The sequence below is a fragment of the Lemur catta genome, chromosome 4 (assembly GCF_020740605.2).
Source record: "Lemur catta isolate mLemCat1 chromosome 4, mLemCat1.pri, whole genome shotgun sequence".
Lineage (NCBI taxonomy): Eukaryota > Metazoa > Chordata > Mammalia > Primates > Lemuridae > Lemur > Lemur catta.
In genome coordinates this window covers 7,494,412-7,511,859 of record NC_059131.1, presented here as the reverse complement: position 1 = coordinate 7,511,859, position 17,448 = coordinate 7,494,412, and the positions used below count along the sequence as shown (strand labels likewise).

Below are 17,448 nucleotides of genomic sequence, written 5' to 3'. Positions count from 1 at the left end.
GCCAGAGTGTTAGTAAAATACATCAGACCAGGCATGCATCTCCAGCAGACCTGACGTCAGGCTGGCCAACAAATCTGCTACCAACCTGACCCACATCCCTGCTCACAGCAGCACCGAAGTCTTGGAATCACGGATTCCCAAGGTCAAAGGCACCTTTAAGTTCATTCGGTCCAACCCTCCCCACCCATGACTCAGTCTCCTCCTCGTCCATTTCCCTGCCAAGTGACAGACAAGCCCTTTTGAAGTTTCTCTAGGATCAGGGGATTCGCTATTGCACAGGGATCTTAGGCCTTGTAAGGCAACCCTAGCACATAAGAGATCCTTTTGTTGTATCAAAGTCTTCCTCCCTAGAACGCCCTCACCGACGCGCACACACATGCACACACACACACACACACACCGGCAGCAGCACTGCTAGTGCCCACGTCTGGGATCTGGGGCAAGGCTGCGGTCACTTACCGTACTTAGCTCTGTTCCCACCACTCGGGGGATAGCCACCATCTGTAGCTGATGGGGATTCTGGAGACCACCCTTTGTGGCGTTTTTTGGGGGGCCCGGAGTTTGACAGGATACCTGGACAACATTCAGAGTACAGGTTAGGCTATCACTAGGACACGGCATCAATAAAACTTTCCCCTGGTTTGAAGAACACTTATCTGGCATTTTTCCTTTTAAATCACACTTTGACAACAGGTTTTCAGTATCTGGTGCAGTACTGAAGCATAAGGAATCATCCTGTCAATCTCTGCAAATGTTCATTCCGGAGTTAGTTGTGCATGTGTCTAAGGTTTGTTTCTGAGCCCAAGTTCTTTCATTTTTAAAACGGGATAATAAAATCTCCCGTGAAAGGTAGTTCAATCAGGACTAAAGAGAACACACGCAGAGCACGTCGCACAGCACCTCGCAGAGAGTTTGGGCCCATTAAACGGCGGCCACCATTACCTACCTCATCATCACCATCATCTGTTATCTACACATTCCAAAACGCTTCCACAGAGCCGGAAAGGAGACCTGTTTCTGCAGACAAGCAGCAGCGGCACGCAAGCCACCGCCACAGTGTCACCACTTGGGGGCAGTACAGATCCACCTGCTCCCCTCCCCGCCCAGGAAAGCTCATTTCAGACTCAGAAATTCAAGCCCAGAGGCTGACACCCACAGTCGCTGTGAGTCATCCCTGCCCACTCGAGGTAACAGCAGGCTCATGACTCAAGCGATATCGTGAATGGCTCAAAAATTCAAGAGCTGGTTTCTTGACCAATCTGACACAAAACGTCCCCTATGTTTAGAGCTCTACGTCGCAACCCTGGGGGCAGGTTAAACCTACTTGGGAGACTTAAAACGCATCTGTCTGGAGGCAGCCCCTCCCCCTCCCGGGGAACTCAGAAGCATGTCGGGGGGCGGGGGGCCGGGTGATTCTACCGGGGCAGAGAAGCAGCAACCAGACCGACAGTCCTCTGAGCTCCCTGAGGAGGAGTGTGCAGAGACAGCAGGGGCATGTGGCACCTGTCCCTCCTGGGCACCCCCAGACCAGAGCCTCATCTCTGGAAATGACGGGAAGCAAACGCCATCTTCACAAGCCACCCTGGTGGTTCTTAAGCATGTTGCAGTTTGAGAATTATTGCTTTAGAGTCTCTTTAAAGTGATTCAAAAAATATTTCTACCTCTTCTTTAGACTCACTGAAAGTGAATAGAAGGTTAAAAGCATAAAGTACTTTCTTTGCAGAGAAAGTGTGCTCCTCTGGCCCTCCCTGCAGCCCAAGGCAGCTGCTGTTTTCCTGCCCCTCCGCCCCTCACGCCAGGCCTGTGACCCTCCACGAGTCGGTCCTCGCACGCGGTGGAGTGGCTCCCACTGGACTGGACTGCCAAATGGGACGGGGCGTAGAATCGGGTCTCGGACCTGAGGGTGGAAGATCTACAGATACTGTCACTCTGGGAAGCTAATCCTAAATGCCTCTAGTGGACCCTAAGCCCGGGAGCTCTCCCAAAACGATGTCCCCGGGGGCTGCACCCGTGATACCAATGTGGACCAACTATCTCTTGAAACGTCTCACGGGGGCACTATGTGGCATTTTGGGGAAGATGATTCGTCATGTAGCCAACTCATCAAGGGACATGCGGCATCCTGCCCACTCCGTCCGCAGCACTAAATGCCAGTTAAGACCCCCTGTCTGGGACAGCAAATCCTTTCTTTATCTACACATCCCCTACCCCCTAGAGTCACCATTTCTCCACTGAGAACCACTCAGTGACGGCTTCAAGCCTTCATTACTACTCCTTATCCTTCTAGAAACACTTTTTTAAAAATTGATTTTGAGCTCTTCCCAGAGCAGACCAGAGGGCTCAGGAACTCGGACGCTTCAGCTGTGCTCAGGGCAGCCCAGTCCGGCCAGCGCCTGCGGACCCCTGGCCAGGCCACGGAGATGGATCTAACCACAGCCCTGCACTCGGGAGCTTCACTGCCTGGACAGCCACAGATGGCTGCGGGACTGAGCCTGGGGTCCCTGGGAGCCCCCCTGCACGGAGGGCACCCCCTGAGCTAAGCGCTGAAAGGCGGTTTAGCAGGTGGGTGGAGAGAGACGCCTGCCGGGTGCACAGAGAAGGAGGAGCAGGGCGTGGATTCGGGAGGATGGCTTAGTCACAGGGGAACAGGGACTGAACTGCCCAGTGCAGCCGAAATAGCAGTGAGTGAGGGTCAGCAGGGCGGTTGGGGCTGGACTCCAGAAGGGCTTGAGTGCTCCCCTAGGGAACTGGGGAGGTCCTCCATTTCCCACATCCCTCCACGGGGTACGGCAAGGAAAGTACGCTCAGTCCAGCCCAGACGTCTTCCCAGAGCCACTGGCATAGGGTCCCAGGCTGAGGGAGACCCTCATCTCCCTGCTGCTCGGGACCCAGGCCGGGCGTCCAGACTCGGCTCAGGGAGGGAGGCCCCAATACAGCATCACCCTCCCTGGAGGCCCAGCTCCTCGGCCGTATGGCTGCCCCTAATTATCAGCACTTGACAGAGGGTCAAGGCTGACTTTAGGCTCCACAATGGTTAGGGCTGGGAAGCCTCAGATTCAATGCCCCGAATATATTTGCTCCTTCAATGAGAGTTACACAATGCACAGGCTTTTCCCCAGGGAAGTCCTCCACCAGCACCGCGTCACGGGAGCAGAGAGACTGGATGCTAGGCCTGGCCTCGCCTCCCTGGACTCAGTCTCCTCCTCTGTAAAACAGTGTTGGCGTAGAGGATTTCTAAGGGCTCCTCCAGTTTGGTATCTTGGATCCTAAAATCCAGGTTAGCTGTGTGCATGAAGGAGGGTGGGAGGAGAGAGAAGACTGGCTTATGAAATGGTTCTAAACAGCAACTTGGAGAGCACTAGATTTGGAGTCCAAGAGTGGCTGTCCAGGTTGCCCACCCTGCTATCGTCCTCATACCCCTCCTCGCACAGGTCTGAACCCCTCACTCACCTCTCACCTACGTCCTCACCTCCTCGTCCCTGTTTGCTCACTTCCTCCCATATCATCTCTACTTAATGCTTCCCCAACTTCTAAGTTGCAGCTCAGTTATCACCTCCTCCAGGAAGCCTTCCCTGAACAGAGCAGCCTCACCAGTGATGCTGACACAGATGACAATAGCTGGTATCAACTAGTGAGCTGCCAGATGTGCTGACCTCACACACAGCACTTCGTCCCTCTTTGCCCTCAGAGCAGAATTCTTATCTCTAGACGAGGAAACATTTATTGAGACTCCACCAAGGCCCCTCTAGCAAGAGACAGAGCTGGGTTTATTTATCTGATTCCAAGTGCAAGTTATTCCCTGACAACACACGTCCCCACCCCCCATTGCTCCAAAACTCGCCAGCCATCCAGATGTGTGGCCCAGGAGACAGGCCATTTGCCATCACCACGTGTGTCTCACTGCTTCTCGGCACACACGACACTCCCAAGTGTGACTGCCCCCTCAGTGGCGGAGGCTGCGAGCCACAGCCCCAGGGCCTGGGCACAGACCCGCAGGCTCGGGAGGCACCTGCTGTCCTGGCCTGACTCTCAGGGAAGCCACGCCAGGCTCCAGGAGGCCCAGCGGCCCCCGCCCAGCGGTCTCTGTGCCCCCTCTGGCCGTGGCCCAGAGGAGCGCGGGGCCCCCAGAACGGCCAGGACAGGCAGCACTACCTAAGGCAGCGGGCCGAGGCAGGGCCGACAGGGCGTTCTTCGCCAGCTGTTGGTGCTTCGGGGAATCTTTGCCGTTGAGAATAGCTGGAGCCACTGCTGCACTTAGTGAGGGGTGGTCAGAGGCTGGCCCTGAAAGCAAAGAGGAAAAAGGCAGAGAGGGCGTCAGTTTGCAAGGATGCCCTGGGGGCCAGGCCAGTAGGACGTTACTTTTCTTCCATTTTCACAAAGTGGCTTTTCCCTGGTAAGGCCCATCAGGGCAGAATTCCTGACATAGTGATTCTGCCCCTCTGGGAGGACACATATAGACACGTGCATACACATGTGCACACCCATGCATACACGCTCCCACATACGCACACACATGCATGCCCATAAACACGTGCGCACACAGATGCACAGGAATATATTCACACACACTCCTGCTCACGCCCCAGTGGCACAGCCTGGGAGAAGGGGGGACATGAGTGGCTGTGGGGGGCAGGAAGGGGCTCCCTGAATTCCAGGACCACACCTAAAACTGCTCTCACCTGGGCTCAGGAGAGCGGCCAGGTGTGCAGCCGCCTGGGTGCAGAGCCTGAGCTCCCCAGGTCTGCGGCTAATTCCAGGTTCTGGTCTCCTGAGGCTGATGCACTGCTTAAGTTGCCCAAGTCAGCCAGAATGATCTGGAAGGTGCTCAGGTCAGGAGCAGTACGAAAGGAGGGGTTTGAGAACGTGGCTCTAAAGCCAGACGGCCTGTGTTTGAGCCCAGTTCCACCACTTCCCAGCTGCATAACCCTGACACTTAGGTAACCTCCCTGCATTCAATGTCCTCATCTATAAAATGAGGTGACAGTGGTAACAACTCAGAGCCACTGTGAGAACAGCATGAGTTAGCAGAAGAATGTGTGTAGAACAGCATCCGGTGTGTAGCAAACACTAAGTCAGCATTGCTAGTGCTATAATCTTTATTCTCACAATTGCCCTGCAAATTAGACAGAAGAGATTGTCCCCAACTTTACAGATGAGGAAACAGAGGTTCAGAGGGTCTAAGTGAGTTGCCCCAAATCACTCAGCTAGAAGTCGGCAGCTGGAGCTTCCCCCCAGGTGCTGTGACGGCACCGACAGTAGCTCCCCATGGTGGCAGAAGCGCCGGGGGCCTGGGCCTGGCGAGGTAGTGAGTGACAAGGGCACTGGCTCCCCTCTCAGGGCAGCATGAATGAAAACAACCAGCCACCTTCAGAGTCCCGGGAATGCTGTATCTGTAAGTCTGTTCAGCGTGGCGGAGCACCAAGCACGTGAATCAGCAATACTGATACCAGCTCTCGCCTCTGCCTCCTCCTGCCCGTGAGGACCTAGGCGAGCGTTCAGCCTCAGTGAGCCTTGATTTCCCAGTCAGCAAAATGTGGACGCTAATGCCTGCTGGCAGGGAGGCTGTTAGGGCCAAGGAGATCACGCACGGATCTGGGGCAGCAGTCGGATCTCACCCGCCCCTTCTAGCAGTCCGATTCAAACACTGACTCAGAACCTGTTATGTGGACAGCGCTAAGCTGCGAACTGGGGGATGCAGAGAGACCCTAAATATGACCCCCTCAGTCAAGCGGATCACATCACGTATCAACAGGGTGCAGGAAAGCTTTCCAAATTAAAACCACAGCATTCTTTGTTGAAAACTGTTACAAATTCCAGATGAAATGTAAAGGCGCTGTAGAAGAAGGTAACATACAAAGTATGCCCTTTATTTAGTTTGAAGAGTGCTTGACTACAAAGTCACCCAGCATGCTGGACATGTGCCAGGTCTGTGGATTTGGCACCTCTGGTGCTTCTCCGTCGCCTCACCTGCCTGAGCTCCCATCAGGATGCCGGGGTTCGTCCCAGGCGCGGGCTCACCGGGGAAGGCAGCCAGAGGCCCCGAGCTGTCCAGCGGCGGGAAGAGGGAACTGGAGCACGTGGTGGTGGCGGGCTGCCGGCTTCTGAACTCTAGGGGGCAAGACGCACGCGTGAAAACCAATGCACTCTCCTCGACAGTCACAGAACAATTTCCTACACTGGAATTGCCCTGCGGGAGGCTGAGATACATAGATGGCCACAAGAGGTGCCAGCCCTTCCTCGTCTTTGCTTCAGTGTGTAGTTGGGGCCGGGGGTACAGCCCTCCCCCTGTGGCCCCACGCCGAGGGGCGGCTCTGTCAGGAGGGCGCACGATTATGAGTATTTGGAAGAAAGAGACAAATTATACAAATTAGTCATCCCACGGCTGCCCCTCAAGTCCAAGGAAAGAACAGAGTGTCACTCAAAGGTAAAGGGAAAACCATACGCCCTCCCGCCCTGCGAGTCCTCCCTGCGGGAAGGGCCAGCCCCAGCGGCACGGCTAACCGAGAGGTGCTTGGTCGTAGCAAGTGACCAAAGGCGGAGAACTGGCCCAAGGGGCTCAGGAAATACTTAACAAAGTATTATCACACTGACAGGCACCACGCCCACTGGGGTCATTCCCAGCACCTCCACGCCCCCGCCACAGCCAAACTGCTCACCTGAGCCTTTCCAACAAATCAAAGGTCCCTTGGTTAGAGTCCCTTGTGCATTACGGACCAGGTAATACTTCAAGTGTTTTTGCTTCTTGGGTTGGGTGGTCAGTTTCAGATTTATATGATTGGAGAATTCCGTGAAGTAACAGAAGCCTTTCTTCCCGCAGCCAACACAATTCCCAGAGAAACCTGGGGAAGGAAACAAACCATGAGCAACTCCAACTCACCTCCAAAGTCCTTTTCAAATAAAGCATGGTTCATCGAGACTCTGAAGGTTCATGTCCTGTACGGCCAACCAGAGAACCCCACAGGGCAAAGGTCCCCATCGTCTCAGACTGGCCCAGAGGTTGAGATGGCCTTGACTTGAATAAAAGGATGACCAGGAAGACTCAGTCATAGGCATGGGCCCAGGCAAGCTTAGAAGATTTACCTTGCTCAGGGGCATCTGTAAAACCTGTATAGACAGCAAACCATGCAGGACAAGAATGATCCGTTGGGCTGTCTACACTGACCAACCACCTGTACAACCTGATAGCCCTCTATTTCTTTTGGTGCTGGCTAGTTACAGAATCTCAAAGCAATTAGACCAGTGGGACCGGCTACACTGGGAGACGTCTTGAGAGTCCAAAATTCAATGCTAGAGTCAGGCTGATCCCAGGAGTTGCAGAAGACAAGTCCAGAGAGCTCCACAATGCACAGGCAGCATCTTCCCACCAAGGCCGGGGGGGCCCTTCTAGGAGCTGATGCAGGTTCCCATCCACTGTGAGGCTCTAGGCAGGCCACCTACACAGTGGCGATGACACAACCTCCTCACATAAACTATTAAAATCCAGAGAATATGCTTCATAAACTGTAAATCCCATTCAGACTGTGCTCACTAGCAGCGTTGGTGAAGATGAGCAATGTGATGACCTGGCTCCTGTGTCTGACGATCACTCTCGCTTCCACCGTCTCCAGCAGACCTTGCTCTGCCCACTGGTACATCTGGTTTCTCCGGGTCCAAGAGCCTTTGGCAGCAGAGACCCTGAAGCGGAGACTAATTTATTTTATCATATTCTCTGGCTGGTAAGTCTACAAAGGTCATTTTGCCTTGGGCCATGAGGGCCACCCGGCTCTGTGCACAAGCTCTGCTCTTAAACAGAGTATCCCTGAGGTCTCCGGCTAGTGTTCAAAATAACTCTAGTCAGTGAAGGTTAAACGCATCTCCACAGAGAAGTAAGATGCCTACATTACAGAAACTTAATGAAGTCCATGATCTATTTTAAGCAAATTTAATGTTCCTCAAAAGGCCTTAGAGATAAAGACAAATCTCTTGGCCCAGCCATAGGACAGTTCAGGACACTCTTAGAACCAGGGAGGCTAAGCAACTGTCCACAGTCGCAGGGACAGGAAGTGTGGCATCCAATCGCAGTTGGAGGATGACATTGTCACAAGCGGCCTGCATTCAAGGCTGCCCAGACCCTCCCCTCCACCAGCCCCACCGCAGGCGCTGGCCTCACTCACCGCCGGCCCCAGTGCCCGCTCCCCCAGAGCACCTGCCAGGAGCACCCTCCTCCAGACTGTGCTCCTTCCATGGCTCAGGAGGCACTGGAACGTCTTCCTCAGTGTTAGTTACTGAAATTCACGTCCTCTCCCCGCCATTATCCCCATCCTTCAAAGGACCGGGCTCACGGTATGACGGCACATGTGTGATTTGTGCACGTAAGCGTGTGTGTGCCAACCAACGCTGCACACACAGCAGCCAGCCAGTAAATATTGAGAGGGAAGGAAGGAGGGAGGACACAAGGTAACTATAAGAGGGAGCACATTAGGGTTTCTGCATGCATTTCTAAGTCATAGCCTAAAGGTTTTATTTATTCATTCATCTCCAACCTAGCAAGCCTGAGATACACACAGCTCAACTGCCACCTGAGGAGGCGGCCCCAAGAAACCTTCGGAACTCCCCGGAAGGAATTCTAAGCCTGAGTGTTGGAAAGATGAACAGGAAACGGAACTGCAGGACCAAGGATGCTAAGAGCAATTTGCCAAGGCCAGTGCTGCTGTCCCTCGCCAGAAACAGCTAAATAGGGTACAGGCTGTTGTCCCAAGGGCCAGATGGGCTGGGGGCCATGGCTCTGTTGCAGGAGTGTCCACAGCAGGAACGGCGAGCACAGGAACAAGGAGCTCCTCTCTGTGGTCCAGAAATGAGAGTGGACACCCCACGTCTTGCCGGCACAGCAAATATTTAGGGAGCTGGCAAGCAAACTGCTCTCTTGCTTTGGCAAAAACTTTCTGGTCAGGAGACGCAGCTGCCGTCCTGAGAGGTGGCCCTGGAGAGATGGCACCAGACGCCAACCAGGAAACCCACACGCAGCTTCCCAGCTGGCCTTAGGGACGGGGCCCACGGTGCAGACCACAGCTAAACGCAGAGGTAGTCCTAACTCTTCAAGAAGTTATTTGAAAGGCAACAAAAGATTTATGAGAAGGAGTAAAATAATGAGCCATTCTCTTGAGAAATCTGCCTTGGCACTTGGAAGTCTATAACGATGTCTCTAGAAGACAGGCCTAGACAGCAGGGATCCAGCCCAAAACCTAAAATTTCTGCCAGGCACAAACGTCCAGAGTGGAGAAATCATTCCTTCAGTGCACTGCACCCCGGGAAATAGCCCACAAACATGAACCACTTGTGACCACACCCAGCCACACTGTGCGCTTTTCCCGTAGGTCTAGTTTAGCAGCCGCAGGTAGCGTTTGTTTGAAGGGATGTCTGTACGTGCAGGCCACTGAGCAAGGATCTCCCCTTCTTCTGGGAGGAAAGCTACCGTCCACTCCCTCCTCCTGTGCAGCGGAGCGTGCACAAATCTGGATGTCAGAGGTCCCTGGGTTCAAATCCTGACTTGATAGTTACGTGACTTTGGGCAGGTAACTAACATCTCTGAGCTCTGCTTTCCTCATTTGTAAACAAGATGACATGCACAGCACACCGACCATGTGCCAGGCACTTTGCCAAGCACGTTACATAATAAACATTCTCATTTAAACCTCGTGAAGCCCCACAAAACAATCCATAGCTATATCCCCAGTTTACAGATGAGGAAATCAAGGCAGAGAAAGGGGGAGTAAAGTGTCCACGGGTGCAGGGTAGGAAGTGCTGGAGCTGGGATTTGCACCACTGCTATGCCATCTCCTCCCAAAAATCCGTCTTGCAGGAGCACCACAAAGGTTAAGTATCTACCACGTGTCTAACGCACTACAGGCACTCCGCAAGGTGTCACCTCTCCTCTCTCAGACTGAGCTGAGTCGGGAAGGAGAGCACAGTGGGGTCAGGAAATGCAAGTCCCACCCTAGGGAGGCAACTACACAGCCCCTCCCAGGGCTGTGAGACACAGGAAAGTGGCTCAGTTTCTCTGGGCTTCCATTTCCCAACCATAAAAGAGAAGGCTAAGACTAAAGGGGCCCGATGCTTCCTTCCAAAACCAGTTATGTGATTCTTCTTGGAAGGATCCATGAGTGGCTTCCTTCAGATCCAATGGTATCTAAGCACTCAGCTCCTAGGAGGCTGGAGGTGGCCCAGGTTTACTGCTAGGGCTACTTCCTCTGCAGAGAGTGGTCTCCCACCAAACTTCAGGGTGGCCCTGCAAGCCCACCAGCACCTGACCTTTCCTTTGTGACCCACGGCCCAAGGCAGCCTCGCTGACAGCCAGCACACAGACCTGAGGGGCCACGAACCAGTCCTCCAGGCCTGACACCTCCCCCTGGTGCTTTGCCAGGACAGTGGACCCTCAGAAGGGCCTTGCTGTTGGCCAGTGCCCCAGTGCAGATAGCCACTTGGCCCGAGCTGTCAACCCTCTATGAAAAAAAATGCAAATCTGACAAATACTTTCAAGCACAAATATGTTTTGAACATTCATTCAAAGAAAAATTGCTAGGAATTAAACCAGGTGCTCTGAGCAAGACAGATTAAAAAAACACCTGTTCCCTGTTAGGAAGGAGGGACAGACACAGCTAATCCCACTACTGAGGCAGTGATGAGTAGGAACCAGAAGTACCAGCGGGCACGACAGCAGTTCCTCAAATCTGGGCAGCATTTCAGAGTTTCTACAGAACATCACATAGAGCTCGCTTACCCTCCAAGCAGAGGTCAGGTGGAGCATATGTCATTGTCCCTCTCATAGATGGAAAACCTGTAGCTCCAAGAGAGGCGGCACCTCTCTGCTGGGCTGGGACTTGCTCTTCCAGCACAGTGTGCTGTGGGAAGGGTGGGGAAAGCACCCGGAGTGATCTGGGGAAGCGTCCTGCAAGCGGGATTCCCGCCGGGCCTTGCAGAAAAGGGAGGACCTGGGTGGCACCTCCGTGCTCCTTACGAGGAAGGAGCCCCGAGAGCTCGTGAGCACAGGCCGCACCTGGCAAGCTACGTGGCCACCCTCCCGGTCTCTGAAAGTGAACGGTGACTTGGGACAAAAGTAGGATCATCTCTGGCTCATTGTAGAATATTAATTGAAAAAATTAGAGTCTAGTATCATATCTATAATGCAATTACTAACTTATAAAAATTATTTTAAATCCCCACCTGGATGGTAAATGGAAAATGGACAAAATAAAATAGGATGTTCCTTTTTTAGGAAGTGAGATTTGGGCAATTTTTCCTTTTTGAGTTTTTGGATTTCTGTTATTCCTGTCACTGTCCCGTTTGTGGCAGTAAATATAGCCTAACAACAAATGAGGGGGAAAAAATATGCCCAGAGCCTCTGGCTTGGCATTTTGGGCAAATCCTGACTAAAGTATAGAAATGACCTAGCTGTGTCGGGAAAGCGTAAGGCACCGTATCAGATTCCAGATGAGACAGGACCTGGGGCAGGGTCCCAGGTGTGCATGGGGAAGATGGGACGCACTCGGGGGTGGTAAATATTAATAGTGGGGTGTTAGGTTTGAAACTTACAACCGAATCCTGCAATAAGTTTATAACTAGTTTCTCTGCCTCAGTTTCTCCCTTTCAATAAAAATAAATGAGGTGTGTGACCTATAAGATCTTCCTAAAACACAAATTAAAATATAGTGATCACCACCTTATTTTAACACTCCAGTGTTTCTTAAAAATATTAAATGGTAAGGAGAAAACGAGAAAGGAAGATCCTACAGATTAAGACACAAGAGACATATCCACCAAATGCTTCCGGAGAACCTTGTTTGGATCTTGAGTCAAATAAACCGACTGCTGAAAAAAGGTGTAAGATAAAATTGGAACACACTGGATAGTTGATAATATTAAAGAATTGTTGTTAAATTTTTAGATATGATTATAGTATTGGATTTCTAACCAAAAAATCCCTTACCTTTTAGAGATACACAATGAAATGTTTACAGAAGAAATGACACCATGTCTGAGATTTGCTTCAAAATAATCCCAAAAGGAAGAAAAGCAGGGAGTTATAAATGAAACAAGATTGGCTCTGTGTTGGTAACTGTTAAAGAGGAAGGACAGATACACTATATCACGATACCCTCCTATTTCCACAGTTTGAAAATGGCTTCTTGGGTGCCACAGTGTTTTCCAAGCAGGACCCAACTGAACTCCCCAAGCCTCTGCTCCAGCCTCAGGGAGTTCTAAGCACCTCTCCAGCACACCACGCTCTGGCATACACGCGGCTCCCTCTGCGAGATGCCCTTCGTCCTCTAGCCTCCGAGCACCAGGGCCAGCTCACCTGGGTCCAAACGGCTGGGTGCCTCTGAGCAAGTCAGTTAACCTCTCTGTGCCTTTGTTACTTTATCTATATAGGAAGGCTAGATAACAATGCACCCACCTCACTGGTTATCTTAACTTGCTTGGAGCCATTTCTGGCACATGATAAATGCTCAGTAAACATTGGCCGCTATCAGTGTTTAGTGGCTGTTGTTGTTATTCTCCAACTGGCAAAATTCCACTCAGTTTTCAGGACCCAACTCAGACACCACATCCTCTGAGACACCATTCCCACCACTGAGGGTCAGCGTGTTCTTCCACATCCCCACACCCCTCTGCTACAGCACGTTGCACAAAGACTTATTTAAGATTTATCAACAAGGTCGTTTGTTTTGGACGTCTGGGCTGGACATCTCGGTTTGCCTGCATTTCTCTCCCAAGAGAAGGGCTGGGTCCAACTTGGTTTTGGGATTTCAGGCATAGCTGAAGGGTTTCAGGTTATATAATCTATTCAATAAATGTGTCAAGTATTTGCCTGCTTAATGAACAAAGGACTGGTTTACTTCCACCTAAGAATGAACAGTCTAGCAAAATATGTTTTCTTCTCTTAGGTCTTAGCTATTATCCAATTTAGATAAATTACCAGCAAAAAACTGAAATACACACCTAGATTTTAATCTTCCAGCTTTCTCAGATAAAATCCCTCAGTTGATTCAAAATCACTGAAACAAGGCTCCTAAAGCCATTGTTGTCCTCAAGAGATTCCACAGCCTCCGTTTGATAGGTCCCCAACCCGGCCACCGCCCAGCTATAAGGAGCCACCTTGTCTTGTGCAGCCATCAGGGTTAATTGCAGGAAACCTAAACAGCATTAAGTGTGCAAGCCGAGAGCATAAAGTTATTTTAAAAGAGGAAAGCGACGGTTATTACCAACCGGCCCTTGTTACCCATTTCAGATGGCTTTTTGGCAAGCAATTAACAACGCTCTGACTTCCTCCACACTCCCCAAAGAACCGGCGCTGTCACGGGCTGGCTGTGAAGGAACTAAAGATTCTCATCTCCACGGGCCAAGAGGCAGCAGCTCCTTTACTACCCTGGCAATTCCTTTACAGTCGCAAAGCAGCGGAATTCAGACAAATTCCAGCCCCGTGCCACGCCAGATCAAACGCTAACGCGGCGTCAGGCACCGGCTTCCCGCCACGCTTCTGTCCTGAGCAGCCCTGGAGGGCAAATTCAACCCCAGGCTCAGCGAGCCCATCAGCTCCTTTGGGAGAGTGAATTTTCTATGGTTCTCATTTTAAAGAGCTCGTTACAATAAGTCCATGGACCTGCCTAAAGAGAGAATTGGCTAAAACTTTTTCTCTCCATCATCTTTGTCCCAGAGCGGCGCTGTCCCTCCTGTGAGTGTTCACCTGGCACACGAGTGTGGCCCCCACGGCCCACACGGCAGGAACTACTGCGTTCTCTCCTCTCTCCATTCTCCACCCTCTGCACGGTGCCTCAGACGTAAAACGCACTCAGTAAATATCCGTCGAAGTGAGTTTGTCTATCCAGTTTTAGGGCTATATCATGCACAAGGATGGAGGCTTAAATGTTGATACACATCGGAAATACAGAAGAAATCATGTGGTTTAACCTGGAAGTTCTTCCCACAAATTCTCACTATCAAACTCACTTCTACAATGAAGAGTGTTCCTGAGGCTACAACTGAAATTGATCATTCATTACCAATCCTTCCACCTGCTGGGTTTTTCTCCAGAGAAAATGCCAGGCCAGGTGAAGTGACCAGACCCAAAGTCACTAGACAGAAGCAAACTGCTGGGCACATGTGGAAATCACCTCCCCACCTCACGGATGAGGACACAGCGGCCCACGGGGGAAACAGAGACCTGCGATCGGATGCAGGGCTGGGACTCAGATCTCTGGGCTCTTTATCCAAACTTCGGGTCTCCCAGATTTTGCTCCACAAGAGGGGGAGCATGCTGAGTGCAGCCAGGCATGCAGGGGGAGCTCAGTGACGTCGCCTGAGCGAATGGAAGCCAAGCCTGGCAAGGTTGGCCTCAACTCTGCACTGAAGTTGGGCCTCAGTGGGCAGCGCTGGTTTGAAAATCAAAAGCTGGTGGTGCCAATGGCTGGAAGGGAAAGACTCAGTGCCCCCTATCCTGACACTGACCACGACACGGTCAAGACCACGCGGTATGGTGAAGGGTAGAACTTGGAGCCAAGAAGACTAGAGTTTGGACCCGGCTCTGTCTTCTTCACTAGTGTGCCCATGGGCAAGTCTGCAACAGGCCCCAGCCCACCTATAAAACCGGGGTAATAACGAACCCCCCTTGAGAGGTGAGTGGCGAGCCACAGACAGCAGGTGCCCACAGTTATCCAGGACAGGAACGTTCTGGAGGCAGGAACACGGCCTGATTCTCCTCTGCCTCACGTCAGCTGGGTTTTGAGTGTCTAGGACAGGGTTTGCAGCCCCTTCCTGACACAGGTGGACACTTGGGAAGGTTTAAGGAATAAGTGTATGAAAAATTTAATACTAAATGATGGGCCTTCTGCAGAGAGGCAGTCATATTGTAAAATAAATCTCATTTGCACCCCATTCCACAAAGAAACGGTCTACCCAGAGACAAGCTGGGCTGCGTGCCGTGCTGACGAAGGGGTCCCAAAAGTGGCCTCTCTGCCACCACCAGCAGCCAAGCCCTCCCTTGTCCCTACCCACCCAATGCAGACAGAGCCCCAGAGAAAGGCAAAAGAAGAACTTACCAAGAAGAGCGTTGTGGCCATTGTCATCTGGCAAGAACCGCTTGTCGACGGCGCACACCAGGAGATGGTCTGGCAGGCTGGGGGACTTGGCGCCCACGAGGAGAAAGCCGGCAGGGACGTCGATGGGCTCGTTGGAGATGGAGACGAGGCGCAGGTCCTTCCCGGCCTGGCAGAACCCTAGGAGGGCAGACAGGGCTCGCACGCCGCCCAGGGCTTCCCGGAGCCCGGGGTCGCAGGGGCAGAGTCCGGAGCAACCCTCACTTCTGGGTGTGGCTGGCCTCACAGTGAATTCGGAGAGCTAACACTATAATCGTAGTTATTCACGACCGACCACACGTTAATCATTTGTGTATTGGTGCCACCGTACGATACACACTGATGTGCAAATGAAGGTCAGCAGGAAAAGGGTTTAAGGCAAAGGACAACAAATTATAATGTATAAAAGATGAATCCATAAGGCACAGAGGGGAATTTGACATTTTTTACATGCTGCATTTTACACGGATGAGAAAAAGGCCAGCGTCAAGAACGAGGGGTGAGAATCTGGTAACGCCGGCTTCCTCTGTGTGGGGAACAGGAGGACAGGACACGGGGAAGGCCGAGAGCACCGAGAGCCTGTCACTCTATGCGCTTGCGAACCTTTCGTGTTTTAGGTCTTTTAAGTATACTTCCTATTCAAAAAAATAAGTTTCTATAAATATCTGGGGCCAAAGCAAGAAGAGGGAAACAGCTGAGATTCATTCGGATAAGCCCTTTCCAGGGTCTCCCTCCAGGGGAGGGTGTCCTGGCCCCCTCTCCCAGGCCCCCTCCAGCTACAGACAGAGACCAAGACAGCAGACGGAGCCGAGGAGCCCTGCAGAGCGCCACATGTTTGCAGGGCGCATTTATTCTCATTTGCATGAGAGTCTTCCAAAGTTCAGGAGACTTTCCTCCTGTGCGCTGGGCTTTCCCGTTTGCTCTGGCATTGCCCACGTGTCCCTGGGCAGAGGCAGGAGAAGGCTGCCGAGAGGCTGGCAGGCACGAAGCCAGTGCCAGGCACTGGGCCAAGGCAAGGCCTGCAGAGCTCTCGTTGCGTCACCTGTGGGAAAGTGTTACTGTTCCCAGTTTGAAGAGAGGGAAACTGAGGCTCAGAGGTTAAATGATTTGCCCAAAGCTGCAGAGGAGGACCAGAAGGGGTGCCAGGCTGACTCCCAGGCCCGGGGTGTTCCCCACATGGACTTGGGGAAGGTGGGCCAGCTCCCTGAGGTCCAGGGCAAGCACCCAGCAGGGCCCCCAACTCCATGACAAAGGGCCTTCCCAGCCCAGCGTGGCCCCCACCTTCTGATGAGCTGCAGGAAGAGAGGTCTGAGCAGTCATAGTATCTACTGCATTCAATAGGAAATTCTGTGAAAATCACTATAATGACCACTGGAGAGTTCACCTCCTATCATTTTATTCAGCGGCCTTTTTAACACTCGGACACTAGAAGTCCTACCCCATGAAAAGCCACTGTACTGACTTCCCTTTTCCTGGAAGAGCAACCCACCAAGGTCAAGTTCAGGCCTCCAGGGAGGGTACATGGTATCTCCATAAACCTCCAAACCCAGCCCACCACATCTCAGGCCCTTACCTAAAGAAACTGCTAGCAGTTCCCCAGATGGCGATATTCTCCCCCTTGCAAGCCTTTGCACATGCTGTTCCCTCTGTCTAGGATTCCCCAGCTTCCCCCAATGCCATCGCAGTCTCCTGGCTAACTCCAACTAATTCTCCAAAACCCTGCCTCCTCCAGGAAGCCTTCCCAAACTCTCTACCTGAGCTAGGAGCCTGTCCTCTGCTCCCATGCACCCCTGCTTGCCCCCACCCCAGCACTCTCCACTGTGTACAAAGTATCCGCTTCCCTACTTAGCTCCTCATCAAACTGGAAGCTCTCATACCATTTATTTCCATATTTCCAGAGCAAGGGCTCAATACTTAATTAGTTACTGCTTTATAATAACTAGTTATTTTAAATAACTAGTGCCACCCCTTGACTGGTATGGTGTCAGGACAGATGAGCTTAGTAATGGTCAGAGAGGCTGTTGGCCGGTGGGTGGCAGAAGCAGGGGCTACACCAGCCTGAATGCAGAGCACCAGCCCTCAGCATGGGACTAAGCTGCCACCCAACCAGGTTCTCAACAGGAATAAGGTGACTGATTTTATAGGGCTCCCGAGATAACATGTATCTGCTTGTTCAACAGTAAAATACTAATAAACGTGAGCTTATTTCTCCTAATCAATTCTGAGTGAAGTGTGCTGTGCAAGAGGCCTGAGTAGGGAAAACAGATTCCAGTTTTCAAAAAAATGGATTTTTGCCTCCCAAGTCACTCATGAGTTGAGGCTGTCCGAGGAGTGGCAGAGG

General features: G+C 52.0%; 1 protein-coding gene across 1 annotated transcript in view; it reads right to left on the bottom strand.

Moving 5' to 3' along the window:
- GREB1 (growth regulating estrogen receptor binding 1) overlaps window positions 1–17,448 on the bottom strand; it is a 66,336-nt gene that overhangs the window by 43,151 nt on the left and 5,737 nt on the right. The window contains exons 3-7 of the mRNA XM_045549053.1: window positions 15,072–15,248; window positions 6,657–6,839; window positions 5,968–6,108; window positions 4,153–4,281; window positions 460–573 (exon numbers count right to left, since the gene is read on the bottom strand). Of these exons, the coding sequence (XP_045405009.1) occupies window positions 460–573; window positions 4,153–4,281; window positions 5,968–6,108; window positions 6,657–6,839; window positions 15,072–15,248 (744 nt within the window). The remainder of the gene's footprint in view (window positions 1–459; window positions 574–4,152; window positions 4,282–5,967; window positions 6,109–6,656; window positions 6,840–15,071; window positions 15,249–17,448) is intronic.